At 43.6% G+C, this 18,777-nt stretch overlaps 2 protein-coding genes across 2 annotated transcripts in view; one reads left to right on the top strand and one right to left on the bottom strand.

Annotated features, from left to right (window-relative positions):
- The window catches only part of socs3b (suppressor of cytokine signaling 3b), a 3,479-nt gene extending 820 nt beyond the window's left edge, over window positions 1-2,659 (bottom strand). Inside the window, exons 1-2 of the mRNA XM_030775479.1 lie at window positions 2,497-2,659; window positions 1-1,570 (exon numbers count right to left, since the gene is read on the bottom strand). The exon at window positions 1-1,570 is cut by the window's left edge and continues 820 nt beyond it. Coding sequence (XP_030631339.1) covers window positions 718-1,392 — 675 coding nt within the window. The 5' untranslated portion in view covers window positions 1,393-1,570; window positions 2,497-2,659 and the 3' untranslated portion in view covers window positions 1-717. The remainder of the gene's footprint in view (window positions 1,571-2,496) is intronic.
- Window positions 2,660-3,814: 1,155 nt separating this feature from the next.
- Window positions 3,815-17,819, top strand: pgs1 (phosphatidylglycerophosphate synthase 1). Its single transcript, XM_030775746.1, has 10 exons — window positions 3,815-3,930; window positions 5,721-5,922; window positions 6,630-6,707; window positions 6,814-6,910; window positions 9,422-9,611; window positions 10,685-10,863; window positions 13,195-13,613; window positions 13,885-13,960; window positions 15,954-16,102; window positions 17,700-17,819. The coding sequence occupies exons 1-10, from the start codon at window positions 3,815-3,817 to the stop codon at window positions 17,817-17,819; spliced, it is 1,626 nt and encodes a 541-aa protein (XP_030631606.1).
- Window positions 17,820-18,777: the final 958 nt, after the last annotated feature.

Raw genomic sequence — 18,777 nt, 5'->3', positions numbered from 1 at the left:
TCAGACAGCTGTGCCAAAGCCCGCAGTCCAAAGACGCCCGTAAATGGGCCAGTTCCACTTGGCAGGCCACAGTGGAAATGTGTACGTCATCTCATACAACCGAGTCTGGGTCCTTCCTTCCAAACTCACACATACACACGCACAAACACAAACGCCTAAAACTTGACTGACCGGAGAAGTCGGAAGGCGAGGATCCAGGAAAGCTTTTCCCGATCGATGGAGAGCGCTGGATCCCAGCCAGAATGGCACACTTTGATCCCACACATTCTGCCCTGGACCAGAACAGGACGATCCCCAACACCAGCCTTCTAGCCCCTTGCAGCGGTCAGTTCTGCATATCCAGCCTTAGGATTCATCTTCCTGCTGTCCATCAAGCACCAAAACTCCTGCCCACATCGTTGGTCCTCCAGAGGCCAAGGCATGGAAGGCCCAACACTGGCCATCAATACTGAGAGATTCCCTCTCACATTACCCCTTTCTCTTCCAAATTCCACAGGCTGCTAACGCTTTTCCACTCGCCCCCCATTCCGGTGGCTTTTCAGTGGTAGTTCTACCAGCCGCAATTCTCTCGCCTGTAAACCCCCTGGCTCTGAGAGAGAGAGAGAGAGAAAGAGAGAGGGAGAGAGAGAGAGAGAGAAAGAGAAACCTGGTGGTTTGAGCTCCTGGTTTTAAACACACACTGTAGGGGTGTCCAGAGACAGCGGTCCACCCAGGTCTTTAAATGGGAGCATCGTATTCCTCTAAGAACTCCTGGAGCGACTGAGGAAGCTGGTCCCGTTTTCCGGACACGTCAATGTGGCCGTTTAAGGTCTTCCTGCAGAGGTGCTGCAGCGTGGACATGCCGGAGGTCAGAGGTCGGAGAAGCTCCAGAGGAATCTTCTCTCCACCGGAATAGATGAAGTAGGTGCTTCCCCCACCCTCACCACCTTCCTCGCCAGCACTACTCCCTCCACCCACCGGCTGACTGGCAGCCCCGTTGGTTTTGGAAGAGGGCATGTAATGGTGGATGAGTTTGAGCACACAGTCGAACCGTGGAACGGACTGCTGACTCCGCGCATCCGTCTGCAGGAAGAAGGAGCAAGCGTCGCACTGGATCCGTAGGTTCTTGGTGCCCGTGGCCGTCTTCACGCTCAGGGTGAAGAAGTGGCGGTGGTCCGAGCTGTCCCGCACCAGGAACGTTCCGGGCGGTTCTGTGTTTAGCAGGGCGCTGGCCTCCTTCCCGCCCACAGCACTCCAGTAGAATCCGCTCTCCTGCAGCTTGCGAACGGCAGCCAGGACCATGTGGTACTGTGCTTTGGAGCTGAAGGTTTTGTAGCGATGGGGGGGCAGGCGCACGCCCCCCTCCAGCGGGCTGCTGTTCATGGCACAGTCAAACTTGCTGTGGGTTACCATGGCCACGCTCTGCCCACCCCCAGTCCCGCCCGCCAGCCACTGGTGTGCGGGGTCCAGGGCAGAAGGGCTGTTCCAGCCAGGGTGAGTAACAAACGGAGAGCACCTACACAAACCCCACCACTTCGATATTTCCTCAACATCCAGGATCGACAAAGAGGTCAGCAAAGGCAAAAGGGACCTATGGGAGAGGGGGAGATGTGGAGAGAAACAGAGAGAGAAAGACCAGTTAACATTTGAGGAATATCAGAAGTTCGTTCAGAAGTTTGTTAAGCGTGTAATGCGTCTCGTCAGTTTCTTGACACAAGTTTAAAAGTTCAAAAAACCATCCCATTCACACACTCACTCCTCTCTCTAAACCGTCCTGGCATTTTAGTGGCGTCTATAAATTATGGAGCAATCACCTGAGAAAAAGTTAAACTTTTATTCTTAGATGTCTACGTTCAGAAAACAATGAACCGATGTAACAATACTCATTTCTGAGAACAGATTTGCCTTGGGGTGATCCAGTGATCGGAATTTCTTATTTTTAGTTCGTACCAGCTGCTTTGCCAGCGATGAGGCAAACCTGATATTCGCTTCGATCGCGCTCTTGGGCTTTTAGAAAACAGTTTGTGAATGAGCTCCTCCACTTCATTGCGAATAACGTAATTCTTCATTCATGGCGAACGGTCCGTCTCTCGGGTTACGCTGTAAATTCCCCCTACCAGACTCTCAAAGCTAAACGGTGTCTCTAATACAAGTCTCTCTTTCTATCTGTCTATCAGAACGAAAAAAAACTTAATGAACCAGTCCGTTTGCGGTCAGCTGTGGTTAAATCTATGCCGTGCATGAAGTAAGAAAATGAATGTAGGCTACCAAACATTTCTTAGGTTTGAGGATTATAACGGTGTACAGATTAGTCCAATAGATAACCTGAACGTTTCTGAGTTGATGCAGAGAGTAAGTACATAATGGTGCGGTTTCTGTATCCGATCCAGAGGAAAATGAATTAAGCTCGAACAAGCGCTGGTGTAGAAAAAAAAAACAAATCCAAAAATATATTGTGACCAAACGTTACTTTTTTTTTTTTTTTTTTTTTTTTTTACAATAAAGAAGCACAGTTACCTTGATTATGTTCTCCGAATCAACCTTGAAGTTCACACTTAAAAAGCGTATTGCTCCATATCCGTTTGAAACGTCCTGTGTCGCTGTATAGGTTTATATGACTTTATTGTCATGGAATATGTTAGTCAAATCATTCGTAATCGTTATGAAAACCCGTCTCAACCCTCCGGACAGATCTAGTAGAAATGCCGTTCGCAAGAGTGACTTAGGTTGGTATTTGTAGGCTCCTCCCACCCTACCCTTCCAGTAAAGAAAGACACACACACACACACACACACACACGCTCTTTTTCTCTCACTCGCTAGCTCGTTCTCTCGCTATGGCAGATTGCCAATAAATAATCAGTATGACCTTTTTTACGGAGCGATTCCTGGTATTCGCACATGCGCCCTCCCCCTCCTCTCCCCCTCCCCCACCCCAATCCGTTCGCTGGAACCGACAAAGGTGAAAAAGTTAAAGCGCCATTGCGAAAAATGAAACATTGATCACGTCTGATGCACACAGTACATGGTTCACTGCAAAATGCATCCCTGAATCGTATATTTATTTAAAAACAAGGTTCATTTGGAAACAATCAAGATTAGATTAATTAACGTCGCATGGAGTATTGCTGGTTTACATGTCAAACGTATTACCTTGTAGATTTCACCGCTAAACATAAAGAAAACACAAAACTGCACCAAATCATAAATTGCCGTCCTACACTATAGCTACTCTCAGACTTTGCATATATTAAACCGCCTTCTAGCTGCTGCCTCACTGGGGACACTTACTCAGTGCGCCCTCTATTGGATGAAGCGAGTAATGTACCTTAAATTGCTTCCCAATACTATTAGCTCCAATATTCAGACAAAGAATTACGAAGGTAGTCGTCTTTTTTATTCTTTTTTTTTTTTGTTTTTTTAAATTAACGGTATCGTAGAAAAACAACAATCAAATATAAAAAGAGTTGGATGAACAGAAACACGGGGCATAGCCTGGAGATAAGCAATATAATGTACTTTTGTACCATATTAACTCCAATTCTGCATGCCGTCTTGAAAATTCTTAGAGTGAGATAACAATCAAAATTATTGTACAGTCTTTGGGAGCTTGTCTGCAGCCGTCTGAAAAAAAAACATGCTTCATTTCATTTGTTAAGACCTATTTACACGAATGCATTCCGGTAGATAAGACATTTGCTGTCACAACCTGGACGTGAACTAGGTCTGATAGGGATGAAATGTATAGCGCGAAAGAAAACAACCAGGTGTGTGCACCGCGAGGGGGGGGCTATACAAATAAAGTTTCAGTCATTCAAAAGAGAACCTTGAGAAAAATGGCGGCCCCCATGGCATGGAGGAGGCTTGTGTACTCGGTGTACACACCGGCTCTCTCCGGAGTTTTTAGTAAAATTTCCGACAAATTCTTACGGAAACATGACAAAAGAAGAGGGTATGTGGCAAGCACGTAAGCACGTATGGAAAAAGTGAGATTATGTATGGTAGTTTGTAAGCGCGGTGGTGCAACTGATGCGTCGTTGTGTAAGCGACTGTTCAGCACGCTGTGTGTCACACACTGGACCTTCGCACATTCTCGTTATTGAAACTTATGCATCTACAGCGTTTGTGCTGCATGTCTCGGTACTGAAAATTAAACAGGAATTGATGTTACATTACATTGCATGCAGTGTGTCGTAATGTCTGTGCTTGTCTTTTTTCCCCTTTTCTTTCTTTCTTTTTTTTTTGCAGAGGTTGCATAAATGCAGTAAAGCGATCAGCTCTTGGTTTCAGTGACATGAGGTGTCACAGAAACTTAACAAACACATCTTACTGTCTGAAATAGTACAATCACAAGAATGTCAGTTGGGCGTGGAGATGGGGGGTGGTGGGTTAAACGTTTTGAAGGAGATACAATTAGCCGAAGTCAGAGAGAGATTGTATTGGAGATTTGTGTGTTTTCATGGGAGACAGTCGGGCTGAGTCTCTGTCACATGTCAGTGTTTAAATTCAAACTAAGGGCGTGTTGATCCAGTGGAAACGCTCCTCTTATCGACTCTTCCCGCAAACATTACTTCTCTGTCTGAGAACAATGAGGATAGTGTGAACGCTATTTTTCGCTTTCAGCGTTTGATTTAACGTCACTCGCCAGACTATAGCAAGGCTAGCTTTTGCCGATGACTCACTGAAACGACGAACCATTTTCTGGTTTCTTAACTGTGTTATCTGCCCAGTAAATTCACAGCAGAGTTAAGTGTGCCCCCCGGGCAATGGTGCACATTATGTCCGTTTAACAGACACTGTTGTCTAGAGGGCCTCACAGTGAGACACACGATAGTGGATAATCAAGTCCATTTTTGTCTTCAGTCGTCTGATTTATACTTATTGTCGTGCTTATTTTGTTCAAAAACTGGACACATGAGTTTGTTTGCATTTGATGTCCCGGAGAAAACATTGGCTACTTTATTGGTTTGTAATGAAAAACACAGTTTATAATTGCTGCGCTCATCAAGCCTAGCGTTGTCTAAAACACGCCAATTTGGGAAAGTGGAAAAAAAAAGAACTCAGACTGTATTTAGTTTCACAGATCTCTCAGCTGTTGTTGTGTCTCGTCCTTGCAATTCATAGCTACTCCCCCTGGTCCCTCGCATTACTTGCGTTTGCCAACTTCGTGTTGAAATTCCGTTTTGTTTTCTGTGTTTTACGCGGGTGACTTGCTTATTAAGAGGAAACTTTCTCAATACGTAAGAATGTCCTAGCCTGAATCATCGTATTTTTGCAAGCGATGACAGGAACTTTGATTTGTCATTCACAGTTTGGTGAAGAAAATCGCTTTTCCTGTAATAATTAGAGAAGTTGTTTTACCAAATGGCCTTAGTCCACATTGAGAGGGATTTGTCGCATTGAGGTTTTACTTCTGTAGAGGAAGTGCTCAATTTTAAACTTTTGAAAATTGATTTCGAAGTGGTGGTCAGGCTTTCCCCAGCATATTTCGCCATGTTGTGACACTTTGACTGTTGGCATTGGCCCAGTAAAACTGAACTGCAGCATCTCCCCAGTATTTAATCCTACAGTGGAACCAGTGCTCAGGTCATGCTCAGGTCGTCCATTATATCTGAAGTTTTTGATTAATTAAGTCAACAGAGTTCTCTGTTTTAGAGGAGAAAGTCCAGAGTAATATAGCAAGAATAATGTCCCCTAAAATCTCTCTCTCTCTCTCGCTCTCTCTCTACCTCTCCCTCTCAGGTCATCTCTGTTACTCCTTGCTCCTCTCCTGGCTGAAACAGACCCCGTGGTTGTCTCCTCCTCTCGCCCCCCGGGCTCCAGCGGAGTCGAGGGGTTACATTCCCGTTTTCACTGGATCGCCGACCATGTCCCTGCCTTCAGGGTGCCCGGGTCACACATACACATCCTCCGCTCCCCGGATGAGTTTTACCAAGTTATGAAGGTGCGTATGTGGATGGACAGATCAATGTATGTTTGTTTGAGGGCGGGAGGGGGTGTTGGATGTGATTTTTTTTTTTTTTTTTTACCTCTTTTTTTTTTTTAAGTGTATGTTTTGGATTTTAACCCTGTTTTTGCCAATTTACTTTAGTCATGTAGCCCTACTTTGGTGTGTTTCATATGTGTGTCTGTGGGAAATTAAGTGTGTGTGTGTGTGTTCCAGAGCCTCTGTCCTGTGTAACTGACTTTTCCAGGAGGCTGTTAAGGTGTCAGACTGCTATTCATCTATGCTCATGTGATCTCTTTAGAGAGTTATCTTGAAAGTTATCTGTTCCAGTAAAAATGCAACAAGAAAAAAAATGAACCTTCTGTAAGGCCTCCATTGCCATTGGCGTGTGTGTGTGTGTACAAACAGAGGGGAGCTGCTGGCAGGGTGTGTGGTTGCATGGCTGTAAGACTGAAACAGAAACTTTCAAACTTAAAAAAATAAATGAGATAAAAAATCACCAATACTGTGAGAAAGTCCTAAAGATTGATGTTTGAACCCGTTTAAATGACTATTTGAGCAAAATATTCCTGAATTATATTAGAATCCTCCTTTGAATAGATACCACTAATACAGCTAGTCTGGCTTTAAGTGATCTGGCAGAGTGTTCTGTTTGATGTGATCATTTTCGGCATTTCATCCTGCATCTCCTCATTTGTGTACAGGCACGTATAAAAACGGCCAAGCGTCGGGTGGTGATGGCGTCTCTGTATCTGGGCACAGGACCCCTGGAACAAGATCTGGTGTGTGGTCCTCACTCGTGTTCACTCCAGTAAAAAAAAAAAAAATCAGTAAAGTATTTTTCAACGGTTTTCACTCTTTTCTATTTTTGTCTTTTTTTTTTCCAAGGTTGATTGTATGGAGGAAGCTTTGGAGCGGTCCCAGGCTCAAAAGACCCCAGACCTGAGAGTCTCTGTGCTGCTGGACTACACACGCGGGTCCCGAGGTGAGTGAGTCAAGGTGATGTGAAGTCGCCGTGCCGTTATTAGATGGTCACAAAGGGAACATGTGACACCATGAAAGCCTGTAGCTTAGCTCTGTTCAGGGTTTTTTTTTTTTGTTTTTTTTTTAACGACTTGTTTTTACAGCCGCTCTTCAGATGTCACATAATCCTCTTTGAAAGTTTGTTTGGAAAGGCACATACCCTCAGGTGGAACCTACAAACTTGTTTGTGTTTCGACTTAATGACATTGAAGGGAAAGTCCACCCTTTTTGACAAACCAGCTCATTGTCGTCGGGGATGTATCTTTTTTTTTTTTGTCAAAATGGCAGACTGCTTGTTCTTTACACAAATTATCTGCTGGGATAAATATTTTTGAAGTAACTTCTGGCTCTGGATTGCTGAGTTGCGAAGCTCGTGTGTCTCCTAAAGGTCCTTCGATTTTGGATTAATAGCCCGATCTGTGTTTCATCCTGTGTCCTAATGTCGTTTTGAAAACTACATCACTACCAGTAACCCTCATGAGTGAAAATGGTTCAGATGGAAATACATGCCAAGCCCATCCTGTTCCCAGCAGTTAGGCTGTTTACTGATGTGTTATGGAGATGAGCTTCTCCAGGGCAGTATTCCAGGTAAACCCCTCTCTCTCTCCCTCAAAAAATATTCTGGTAATTCGAATGTTGGGTCTAACCTTTGACCGACTTGCTGAGTTGTCTGACTTGCCCTCTTTCGGAAGTTTGAGGTCAACTTGGGCCTGTCCAACCCTATACAAATGCGCAAACAGTTATGCCCCTAACTGTAACATTTACATGTCAGGATCTCTGATGGTTTTTACATTTTACATTTAAATTCATTCATTTAACAGACGCTTTTATCCAAAGTGACGTCCAAGACAGGCAGAATACAAACCAAGCAAATGCGGAATTACTGAATTCAGAGTGTTTTTTGTTTTTTAATCTTCAGCTGAATTTAAAGTCTTTTTAATTCTAAGTATTTAAATTTTTTTCAAACAAGGAAAAAAAAAGCTCTTTTTTTCTATAACAAACTGAAACACCTTGAAAGCTACATTGATTTACTGCACCGTTTACAGTTGTGGCTGCATTAATAGTGAATTTACAAACAAGCAGTGTTTAATTTTTCAGATGAGTCACTGAAAAAATCAATAAACAAAAGGTCAACTATTGAACAGAGTGGATACGGTCTGACTGATGAGGGTAAACTTCTCCTTAAGCGCAGGGGATGTTGGGACACGTAAATGGATTTCCTCGTTGGACGACTGACTGTATTTCCCCAGTTTTCCCCAGTCACCGTTTCCACATACATATTCACTGATATGATCAGTTGGCTTGTAAAATATGCAGTAAGTTTCAGCTTAACCGACACGAGATCAGATTCCAGAGAATGACAAAGGGAAGTTGTATTGAATTAAAAAAAAAAAAACACAGCAAAAATCCCCACTTCCGTCTGTTTGGGAGGCATGATGAGTGATCTCGCGGCGAGGGTGTGACTGCAGGTTGGTGGTGGAGTGGAGTTCTCTTTGGAAATGTCATGTTTTTTTTTTGTTTTTTTTTAAACACCGTGTGTCTGTTAACACTTCGGCAGAATGACATTACCTGCACTGCTGCGACGCGTAGGAACAGAGTCGATCTGATTCGTAATGTCAGCAGCTGTGTTTACAAAATCTGTGTGAGAGATAGAGAGAGAGAGCAAGAACATGGCACTGTTGTTAGACTACAGGTCCTGTGTGAGTGTTCATCTGTGTTTCCTGAGGGAATCTGCGTGTGTGAGATTTTATTGTTTGTCTGTAGGCCCATTGAGGGTAGTTCTGTCTCTCATAAAGGAGCCTCTGTTCAATATAGTGACACATCTTCCTGATAACCCAGATGCCCAAGGTCAATTGCGTAGGTGTGAAATAACAGAAGCGCATTCTGGTTTCTGCAGTGTGATTTTTACGTGGCTGATTCAAGTGTAAATTTTCTTGATTTAAAAAACAGACAAATGAAGAACTGTTGTCCATCAGTGCCAAAGTAGTGATGATTTTTTTTCCCTCTTACTGCACATGTTTCTGCACACTGTCCTACCTCTGTGGTTTCCTCTGGAATCACTGTAACACTGCACATGTAGACAAACAGTTGAGTTGATGACTTAGATGTAAGGGGAGGTTTGGATGGGAGGGTTTTTTGGGGTTTTTTTTGGTGTGGTTGATTTCCAAAAAATGATGATTTTCCAGGAATGAGTATTCACTTAAGATCTGGAAGAATGAGCAACTGCTGACAAAGGAAGGGGAAAAATGAGCTGCATGGTAACTGTCAGCGAAAATGAATGAATGTTAAAATATGTACTGCCAAACCCCAGTGAGAGTTAACAGTCTGCAGAGCATGCAAATGAACACTCTTTTCTTTTCATAGAAGTCTTTTCATACATAACTGCATTACTGTGAATAAAAATCAGTTCCTGTGTGTGTTGTGTATTGTGTTTTTATATATTTGTTTTGTTTATTCTCCCCCCTCCTTCCAGGGAAGAATAACTCTCGTACGATGCTGCTGCCCCTGTTGCAGAGGTTTCCAGAGCAGGTTCGTGTGTCTCTGTATCACACCCCAGACCTCAGAGGTCTTCTCAGGCTGCTTGTGCCCCAGCGCTTCAATGAAACCATCGGAGTTCAGCACATCAAAGTTTACCTGTTCGACGACAGTCTCATCATCAGCGGGTATGGTGCCGTGAACACACGCACGCGCACACACACACACACACACACACACACTCTCCTTTTCTCTCGCTAGCTAGCTCATTCTCTCACTGTGGCGAGAATGTTAGGTTAGGAGAACGTTAGCCCGACAGGGTGATGCGGGACCCCGACGCGAAGCGACGCTTATTACCCGCTTATTACATGGCTACTTACTAAAGAAACTAAAACTTACTAAAGGCACAAAATATTGATTTAAAAATGATTTTATTGCTTCCGCTAAAAAAAAGCTCCACAGCAATGGTCTGCTACACACAAATAACAGACTGTAGAATGCCTTAACTGACCAATCAGAATCGAGTATTCTGCAAAGCTGTGTAATAAGCATATGTATATATACATACATACACACACACACATTCATAATCACATAAGAACATCACAGTAGCACAGTGAGCAATAGCACCAAAATACAGTGAGTCCTTTGTCTGGCTTTAGCAGTGGGCAAACATTATGCTTTAGTGCTTCATGGTTTGGCAGCGGTAATGAAAAACTAGATCAGAGGTTAAACACATCCTTGTCTTTTCTTGGGAACTCAAATTCCAACCCAGCCCTGACCTGTGCGGACTTGTGTTGCAGTTTTTTAAAGCAGAGTGGCATGCTGCCCTCTGATATTGGTTGGTTAAAACACGTGCATTTGTTACGAAATTATAAAATCCATTGGCGTCTATTTTTTTTTTTTTATCAGTTCTGTCATGTATGCTTTGTCCTCCCAAGTGGAAGTGAGAATTTCTCAATCTGAAACTGCTCTGGAAACCAAGTGGAGCGAGTGTAGCTTTAGTTAATCAAATTGATGACTGATGATCGAATGGGCTCAAAAGAAGAGTTCTCCCAAATATTTAAAGTTTTTTTTCACCATTCAGTTATTCCATTAAGACAGCTGTATGGAACAAAGTCTCATGTGCTTCACTGGTTCTGATGGCTGAGTTTCAACATTGTAACACTGGAACAATCAGCATCCTTATAAATAGAGACAAAAGTGAATGCCGAATTGGTGTCCTGATTCTGTTTCGCCGTCAACCCCTTTCCACACACAGAGCCAACCTGAGTGACTCGTACTTCACAAATCGGCAGGACCGGTACGTCCTTCTAGAGGACTGTGGCGAGGTCGCCGACTTTTTCGCCGACCTCGTGGGCGCCGTCGGAGACGTTTCGCTACAGCTTGGTGCCGACGACAATGTTCACATGATGGAGGGCATGGTGCACCCCTACAAAGGTAAGTGGTATAGTCTGCTCAGCACAGAGCTTTACCTGGGGAAAAAGTCAGTGGGACATTTCACTGTAGGGGAGGTCCACTGCTCATATATGGAATGATTTGTTTGTCATCGTGGATCCTGATTTGATAGATTATGTTTTATATTTGAGAGGCTCCTCTTCAGGCAGCTCCATTTATAACAGTAGATGCTACTGAACAGCACTCTGGGTAAGGTGTCTATAACTGTAACGGCCTCATAGACGCTAAGTGTGCAGCAATGAGATGTGAGTTGTGAGGGAGGGGCGGGGGGGGGCAGTCTCCCATCCTAGTGGGTGAGAGTGATGTCATTGGGTTCGCTCAGTCTCCCCAATAAGAGTCTCTATCGTTCAGGTATATGAATGCTTTTGCACAGTATTAACTTCATGTGTCCCTGTGTTAAGTTAAGTTTCCTTACTTTACAAAGGTAGCTGGTTGCAGCTGTTCCAGGAGGCTGACTCAGCTCCCTAGACTGAGACATGAGATGGCCTTGGAGCATGGATAACTGGTTGTTCACTGTAATTTTACAGTTGTACATATGACAAGTCTCTTTCCTGATTGTGTGAGATGGTTTGACCCCACATTTCTAATTGAATATTTTGGGGGGTTTTGGGGCCTCTTATTTGTGTCAAAGTTTCTGACCTTGAATGCAGTCTTTGGTAGGTGAGGGAGGAAGAGAGAGTGGTACCGGTTAGGCTTCAGAGCCGCCGGCATAAACACTGTGAGTGTGGGTGTGTGTGTGTGTGTGTGTGAGGTGTGTATTACAGCCAGGATGCTCCCCCAGGCCCCAGGCCAGTCCAGACGGTTGAATGAGCGATGACTCTCCCAGAGCCGATATCCGTAACCTTAGAACGGCGACGGAGAAGGGCCGGGCGGCCAGCGGATGACATAACCACGGTGCATCGCTAGTGTAGTCTGTCACTGATCCCAGAAATAGAGTGATGATGTCATTTGATGGTGGTAAATGATCCACAGAGAGAGAGAGACAGGGGGAGAGAGAGAGAGAGACAGAGAGAGAGAGAGAGGGAGGGAGGGAGGGGAAGAAGCGATTTAGGTCGCAGGTCTGCTGGCCAAACTGATGAGGTTAGAGATAACCGCAGAGAGGATAGATTGACGGAAACCGAGAGATGAATAGATGATACTCAGAATATGTGCATGTTTCCTTCCTCTTACTCCTCTTCAAAGGTAATAAATGAATTTAATACTGCAGAACTGTATGTGTGAGAGAGAGAGAGAGAGAGAGAGAGAGAGAGTTCCTTTTCCAGTAAGATGCAGCATGGGTCCAGTGAGTGAGCTCTCTGGTTCGCTGAGTCTGCACGCCGTCGGTACCTCCGGTAATCTGACCTTCCCTCCTGTGTGTGTCAGTAAGTGTGACTGGGCTGTGCTGGTTCGTGTAACTGGACAAGTCTGAGGACTAGGATGTGCTGGAACTGGGGACGGTGGGGAAATCCCTGCCTATTCCATCAAAAACCCACACATACCTGTGGGCTGTTTGGTTGGGCTTTACTGTCTGCACTCTGAATCTGCAACTAGCAAATAAGCATCATCTCAATATTAACCCTTCAGAGACAAAGAACTGCGAAAGAGCCTGGTACAGCAGGGTACAAATGGAAGGTTCACACACACACACACACACAAGAAAAAAAACTAATTCATTATTTACAGATTGTTTGTCTTGCTCTGACTCACTATGGCACATTCTGTCTGTGAGAGGCGCCAGGCTTTAACAGACAGAGCGTCTCTCCCGCCACTCAGCAGTTATTGACCCGCAGCCCTGAGGTTTTGAGACTCTTGTGTGTGCCTGGGGTTTAGGGGAAGGGAGACTGACCCAGTGGAGAAAGGGCAGTGTGTGTGTGTGTGTGTGTGTGTGTGTGTGTGTGTGTGTGTGTGTGTGTGTATGTTTGATTCATCAGTGAAAGACAAACAAAGACAATTTCCAAATGCTGGTTGGAATTTTTGGAATTTTTTTTTTTGTGTGTGTGTGAACCAATTCACCCCTGAGTTACCTCTGGATATGAGTTGGCTGAAGAAGGAAGGCTCACGGGTTTGCTTTTCTCTGTGATTACTTTAAAACTGGTTTTTAATCATGCAGGTTCGTAGTCATGCAGGTCCGTAGTTGTGCTGGTTTCCAGACAAGAGGGGGATGCACCTGGGTCCCAAGTAAAAAAAAAAAAAAAATCAGCCTCTAATTTAGCAGCATGGGTAAAATCAGAAGGATTGTGACCCTCCTGGACTGGACCAGAGCATCCCTGGTTTAGAGAAACAGAGTGAGGAGTGGGTGATGATCCACTGCCCTTCCGTTTCTACCATCTCTAGGTAACCGGGCTGATTTCTCCAGGTCAGCACGGCAACGGATCATGGACGTGGTGGACAGGGCTCGCGTGCGGCAGCGCATTCTGGAGTCTGACCAATCGGAAGAACTGCTGTCGTATTTGGGGGAGGGGCAGAAAGATACCTGGGTTTTCCCACTGGTGCAGATGAAGCCACTGGGCATCCACCTGGACGAACAGGTGACGAAGAGGCTCCTGACAGAGGCGGGTGGAGATGCCACAGTGTACCTGACCTCCGGCTACTTTAACCTGACGCGTGCCTACATGAGGCTAGTTCTGGGCGCAGCTGCGGACTATCGTATTCTCATGGCCTCTCCAGAGGTTAACGGCTTTTTCGGGGCCAAAGGTGTGGCAGGAGCCATCCCTGCAGCTTACATACACCTGGCACGGCAGTTTTACACCAAGGTGCCCTCTGACACAAACCACATCACACATATATCATATCACACATATCATATCATATATCATATCACACATATCACCTTCATTCACCTGAACTGATAAATGGAGTGACATATATATATATATATATATATATATATATATATATATATATATATATATATATATATATAAAAATTGTCTTGTTCAAAAATGACGTTTTTTTAAATGGTTTGCATTGATTTAGGTTTTTGCTTGGCTGTAATATTGAAACTCTGTCTTTGATAATCCTCAGGTGTGCCAGCTGGGACAGCAGAAACGGGTTCATCTACACGAGTACTATCGTCCTGACTGGACGTTTCACGCCAAAGGTGAGATTTCATGCACGTCTGAGAGCCCTTTCACATAGAAAATAGGATTTAAAAAAAAAAAAAAAATCATCTCCTTATATTTGGAATATGTTTTTTCATCTCTCTGATGGGTGAAGCTGCCAATGCTTATGGCAGTAAAAAAGAAAAGAAAAAGAAAAACCTGTATCCACCCACTTTGAGACAGGAACGACAGGTTACTGTATCTGAAAAAGAACCTTTTTTTTCCATATCTGATTCAGCTCAGAGAAGAGTACTACATAGTTAGCATTGGTGTCAAACTGAATGCTCTCAGGAGCACAGGAATTCCAAGGCTATTATAAACAAAGTCTGTAGGATACCAGGTAAGAGTTATTACAACATGCTGAGCAGTTTCCCAGCAATCATGTGTGGGACTAAGTGGCGTTTGAATAATTTCCCTCTGCTGCTGGAAGGGCCTCCAGACATTTTCACTGTAAAACCAGAGGTATGCCCAAGTTCTGGTCTCTCAGTTTCCACTGAATGTTGTGGCATGCTGATTTTCTCTGTAACTGGATTCCATTTAAGGACTTATCAGAAACATCTCCGAGCATAAAGAAATGTGTTCCCCTGACAATGGTGATTAACGTCTTACTCATCTAATAATTCTGGCCGCATCTCTTCTTTGAAAATGCCTGCAGTTAAGCAGAAAGGTGTCCCTGCAAAATTTATAAAACGGGAAATCTTGGTTTAAGACTTCTTCAGTGGAATAACCTACCATCTCCGACACTCATTTATATGAAGAGTTTGTTGACCCTGATGGAGAGATGGGGGAGACCGGGCTGGAACATGATGAGCGTAGTTAATACGGGCAGCGTCGGTGGAATTCAATTTCACGCTCCCGCTGAGGAGTCCCGTTTATTAGATCAAACCTTGTCGTGCCGTCATTTCTAGTAAACAGAGAGCAGAGGAGGGAGCAGGCATGGAGCAGAGGTCCTCCGAGTGGAGCAGGGGAAACAATCAATGACCATTAGGTCCTGGCATCTTGACGGCATTGCCTTTAGGACTACAAGGAAACGGTTCACCCTCAGAACAAAGGCAGTGAGTCGGAATAAACCGAAAGAGGGAGGGAGAGAGAGACAGAGAAAGAGAAAAGGAGAGGGAAAAGACAACGACACAGAGAAGTAGAGACACACACAGATAGAAAATAAGATAAAAGACATGGCACATCCCCTGTATTTTGAGATGATGTTTGGCCCTCAGGTCAGGAAAATATGCTTATTCCAGGCTTGTCCTAAAATCTGAATTATGCTGGTATTGTTAGTACAATGCACTGGAGTGCAGAGAGTATCTGTCCGCATGTATAATTGATGTAAGGATAAATCAGTAAGGAACTCTCTGAGAATTTTCTTAGGGGTGGCTTCCCGACAGTTGCATTACCTGACACTCAAGTCTTGTCAAAAAGAATATGACCTCAGGGCAAGGCGGTTGTAACTAGCATTTTGTTTAAAAGGAGTAATGTTTTCCCATTGTGGGGAATGTCAAATCAAAACAAAGAGCAGGTTTGTTCAGCTGAAGCATTCCCAGATTTTTTTTTCTTCTGTTTTTAGACTTAACCATTATACAGTGATAGACTTTTCTCACCTAGTGTGAGGCAGCGTGTAATTATGTTTGAAAAGTGTCAGGTTTCACACTGAGATTCCTGTAAGGCCGCCGCCTATGTATTCTTGTCAACACAACATGTTGAACAAGAACAGGTCAGATGGACTAATCTGGTTCCTCACAGGATGGTGCTGGCCCTCGGCCTTAGTAACATACAGTCACACACAAACATTATTTCCTTCACAACGTAGAACACAAATACAGTTCAAACTAACATGGGCTTCCTCTGAAACCCTTTGCTCCACCTGATAAATATGAAAAGTTTGTTTGTGTGCATGAAAGTATATGGTAGTATGGACTTGTTCAGGCTTTTCAGATGACAGAGGAATTCTAAAACTTTTGGGACAATAAGTTGTATTTGTCTTTGTTGCTTCAGGATTATGGTACTACCTTGAAGGGAAGGACCGCCCTTGCTTAACCCTTATTGGTTCCCCAAATTTTGGTTACCGGTCTGTGCACAGGGACCTTGAGGCCCAGATCGCTATAGTGACAGAGAATGAAGATCTTCAGGCTCAGCTGCAGGAGGTTAGTTTTTACTGCTTTGTTATGGTGGGTGTGCTGATCATGTGACAAAGAAATCTTGGATGTAATTGGCCCAAGCAAATGATATTCACATGATTTGCATATTCAATCATATGACAAACTGTCAAACTTTTTTCCAATTGCTTTTTCCAATTGTTTGTTTTATATGACTGAAAAAGCACATTCCGTGGTGGAAACTTTCTCTATACTGTCCTTGATTTGAGTTGAATTTATCAGTGCAGGGGAATTTGGCTTTTTTCTTTTTAACCAAGGCTTTCTTATGTAGTTTAATCATTCTAAACTTTTGAGCAGAGAAAAAAAAGTATTCTTTCAAAATTGTGTGTGTGTGCGCACGCGTGGGTTTTTTCCCTTTATTTTCTCCCATTTTGAATTTCCCATGATCCCTCATGAATCTCCCCTGCTCATGGTAGCTGCCCAAGTCAAGTGCACCAAGGCCAGCACACTCTTTATTGATGAAGTGTGAAGTGTGCTCGTGCACTGTTTCAAAATACAAGCTGTGAAGTGTTGTTGAGTGACACAGCATACTTGGGGGAGAGTTCTGTTTGCACAACACTATACACAATAACAGGCACCTAACTCTTACTGCCCACAGATAAGCAGTGAGAGGTAAAGGCCATTTGTGTTCCCTTAGATCACATTGGTTTTCATCATGATTTGAACAGTGAGTTCCAGGTGTAGGATGTACCTCTTAAAATGTTCATAAAACAGATGTACATAAAGTAAGGGACCATAAATATCTATTTCAGGATATTGTAGGTTTTATGCCTATTGTCACAACACCCTCAAACTTTGCACCATATTCTGTTTTTAATTGTTCTAACAGTGTCAGACACTCTCTTTTCTTGCCTGTTGCTCTGACAAAGACTGTCTTTTTTTAACTGACCAGCAGATCCCTAATGGCTTACAATCTCACATTAAAATGTAGTCTATGCCTCCTGGCTTAGTGAAAGTCATATCCCAGCATACGTAACACGAAGAGACTCCAGAAATTAGTGTTGTACTTTGGCCTCTGGACAGCACTGTACCTTGGCCTTTCTTAAAACTTAGAACAGTTACTCAACCTTGGCTTTAAACAAGACTTTCATCATAACTTCCCAAAGCCTACTGCAAAGATACATTTGCCTTTTTATGGCCTTGCTGGGAAGTAAGCCCATGATATGGCAGTAAAGCTTAACTGATTGTGTTTGTGTATGTTATGGGGTAGAGGCCCACTGAGAGGAGCTCGGAGTGTGTTTGTGTGTGCAGCAGGAGACACCCATTCTCTCTCTTTATCAGGCGATAAGAGATATCAGCAGACAGCAGGGCTCTGTCACTCTAGTTGGGAGTGAGGGCTCACTGCTGACTGAGGTTCTAAAGGAAGCCCTGGCTTGTATCTGATAGCCATCATTACCAGTCTCCTGACAGCTTTATGTTTTAATTCAAAACATCAGCCTCAGGAATGTATGCAAACTATTGCTGATGCACTTGGGAGGCTTGGTGACAAGTTACATTCACACGTTTAATTATGAATTATGTTGTTGAGTTTTGATAAGTAATAATATATATAATTAGTTAACTGAATTTACTGCTTGTTGTCCAGGAGCAGCAGATGTTATACCAGAGGTCTTCAGAGGTGTCCAGTGCCACATTCAGGCAGCCAAACCGCTATGTGAAACTATGGGTGAAACTGGTTACTCCACTCATTAAAAACTTCTTCTGAGAAATGGCGACAAGCACCCACAATTCATACCAGGTTTGTTGCACAAATACAGCAAAACTTACTTTTTTCCCAGTGAACTATGTAGCATGTATGTGCACAGTCGATTATTGAATGCTGAATTATGGTAATATCATTTACCATTTAGTTTTTAAACAATATCCATTTGTAAGTATAAATGCAAACACAAGAGTACGAGACAACAATGCTATTAAACATCTTATGCAGTGTGTTAACGCAGTGTTCAACTCCAAGATCAACTGTGCTCCACAAAAAGTTAAAAATTTAATTTGCCGCGTAGGATTTACTGTCAGAATGTTCAGAGTTTCCCCAAAGACAGATGAACAAAACCGAGCAGACAGACAGTGGGTTTACAAAATATGTGCCATGTCACTGCTGTGGTCCCTTAATAGCAAATACCCATTGAGCTAGTGTGGCCAGACCACAGCACAAACTGGGCCCTGTCCTCTCTCATGTGCAGTCAGGGAAAGTCCACAGAGCAGACTCAGATCTGACTGCACTGTCTGTGACCTCCATACAATCTTCAGCAACCAACATCTGCACCGTCCTTAAGGCTGTTTTTCCACATACACACACTGGTTCTTCAACCTTATCCTCACTGTGTTGTTGTAAAGCTGAGTGGATCCTAAATGTATTCTAGTGTGTTTGTATAAAAAGTGCTAAAATGCTTTATCAGATTCGTATTCCGTGGGAAGCATTTCACTGCAAGATATGACGCTTATTTACATACTCATTTTCTCATTCACTTTCTCCAAAGTGGAGTAAAGATTAGATGACTCCTTTTGTGAGAAACTGCTTTGCTGAGTCACCTGTGTGGTGGAACGATAGACCTGTAGGAACACATTACCGGCTCCTACTACCATTTTAATAAGCCGTAGTATTGTAATACATAGAGGACTAGGGATTAGCATAGATAGATAGATATCAAAACACAAAAGTC

The sequence above is a fragment of the Chanos chanos genome, chromosome 5 (assembly GCF_902362185.1).
Source record: "Chanos chanos chromosome 5, fChaCha1.1, whole genome shotgun sequence".
NCBI classification, from domain to species: Eukaryota; Metazoa; Chordata; class Actinopteri; order Gonorynchiformes; family Chanidae; genus Chanos; species Chanos chanos.
Note: the sequence above shows the minus strand (reverse complement) of the source record. Positions and strands in the feature narration are given on the sequence as shown.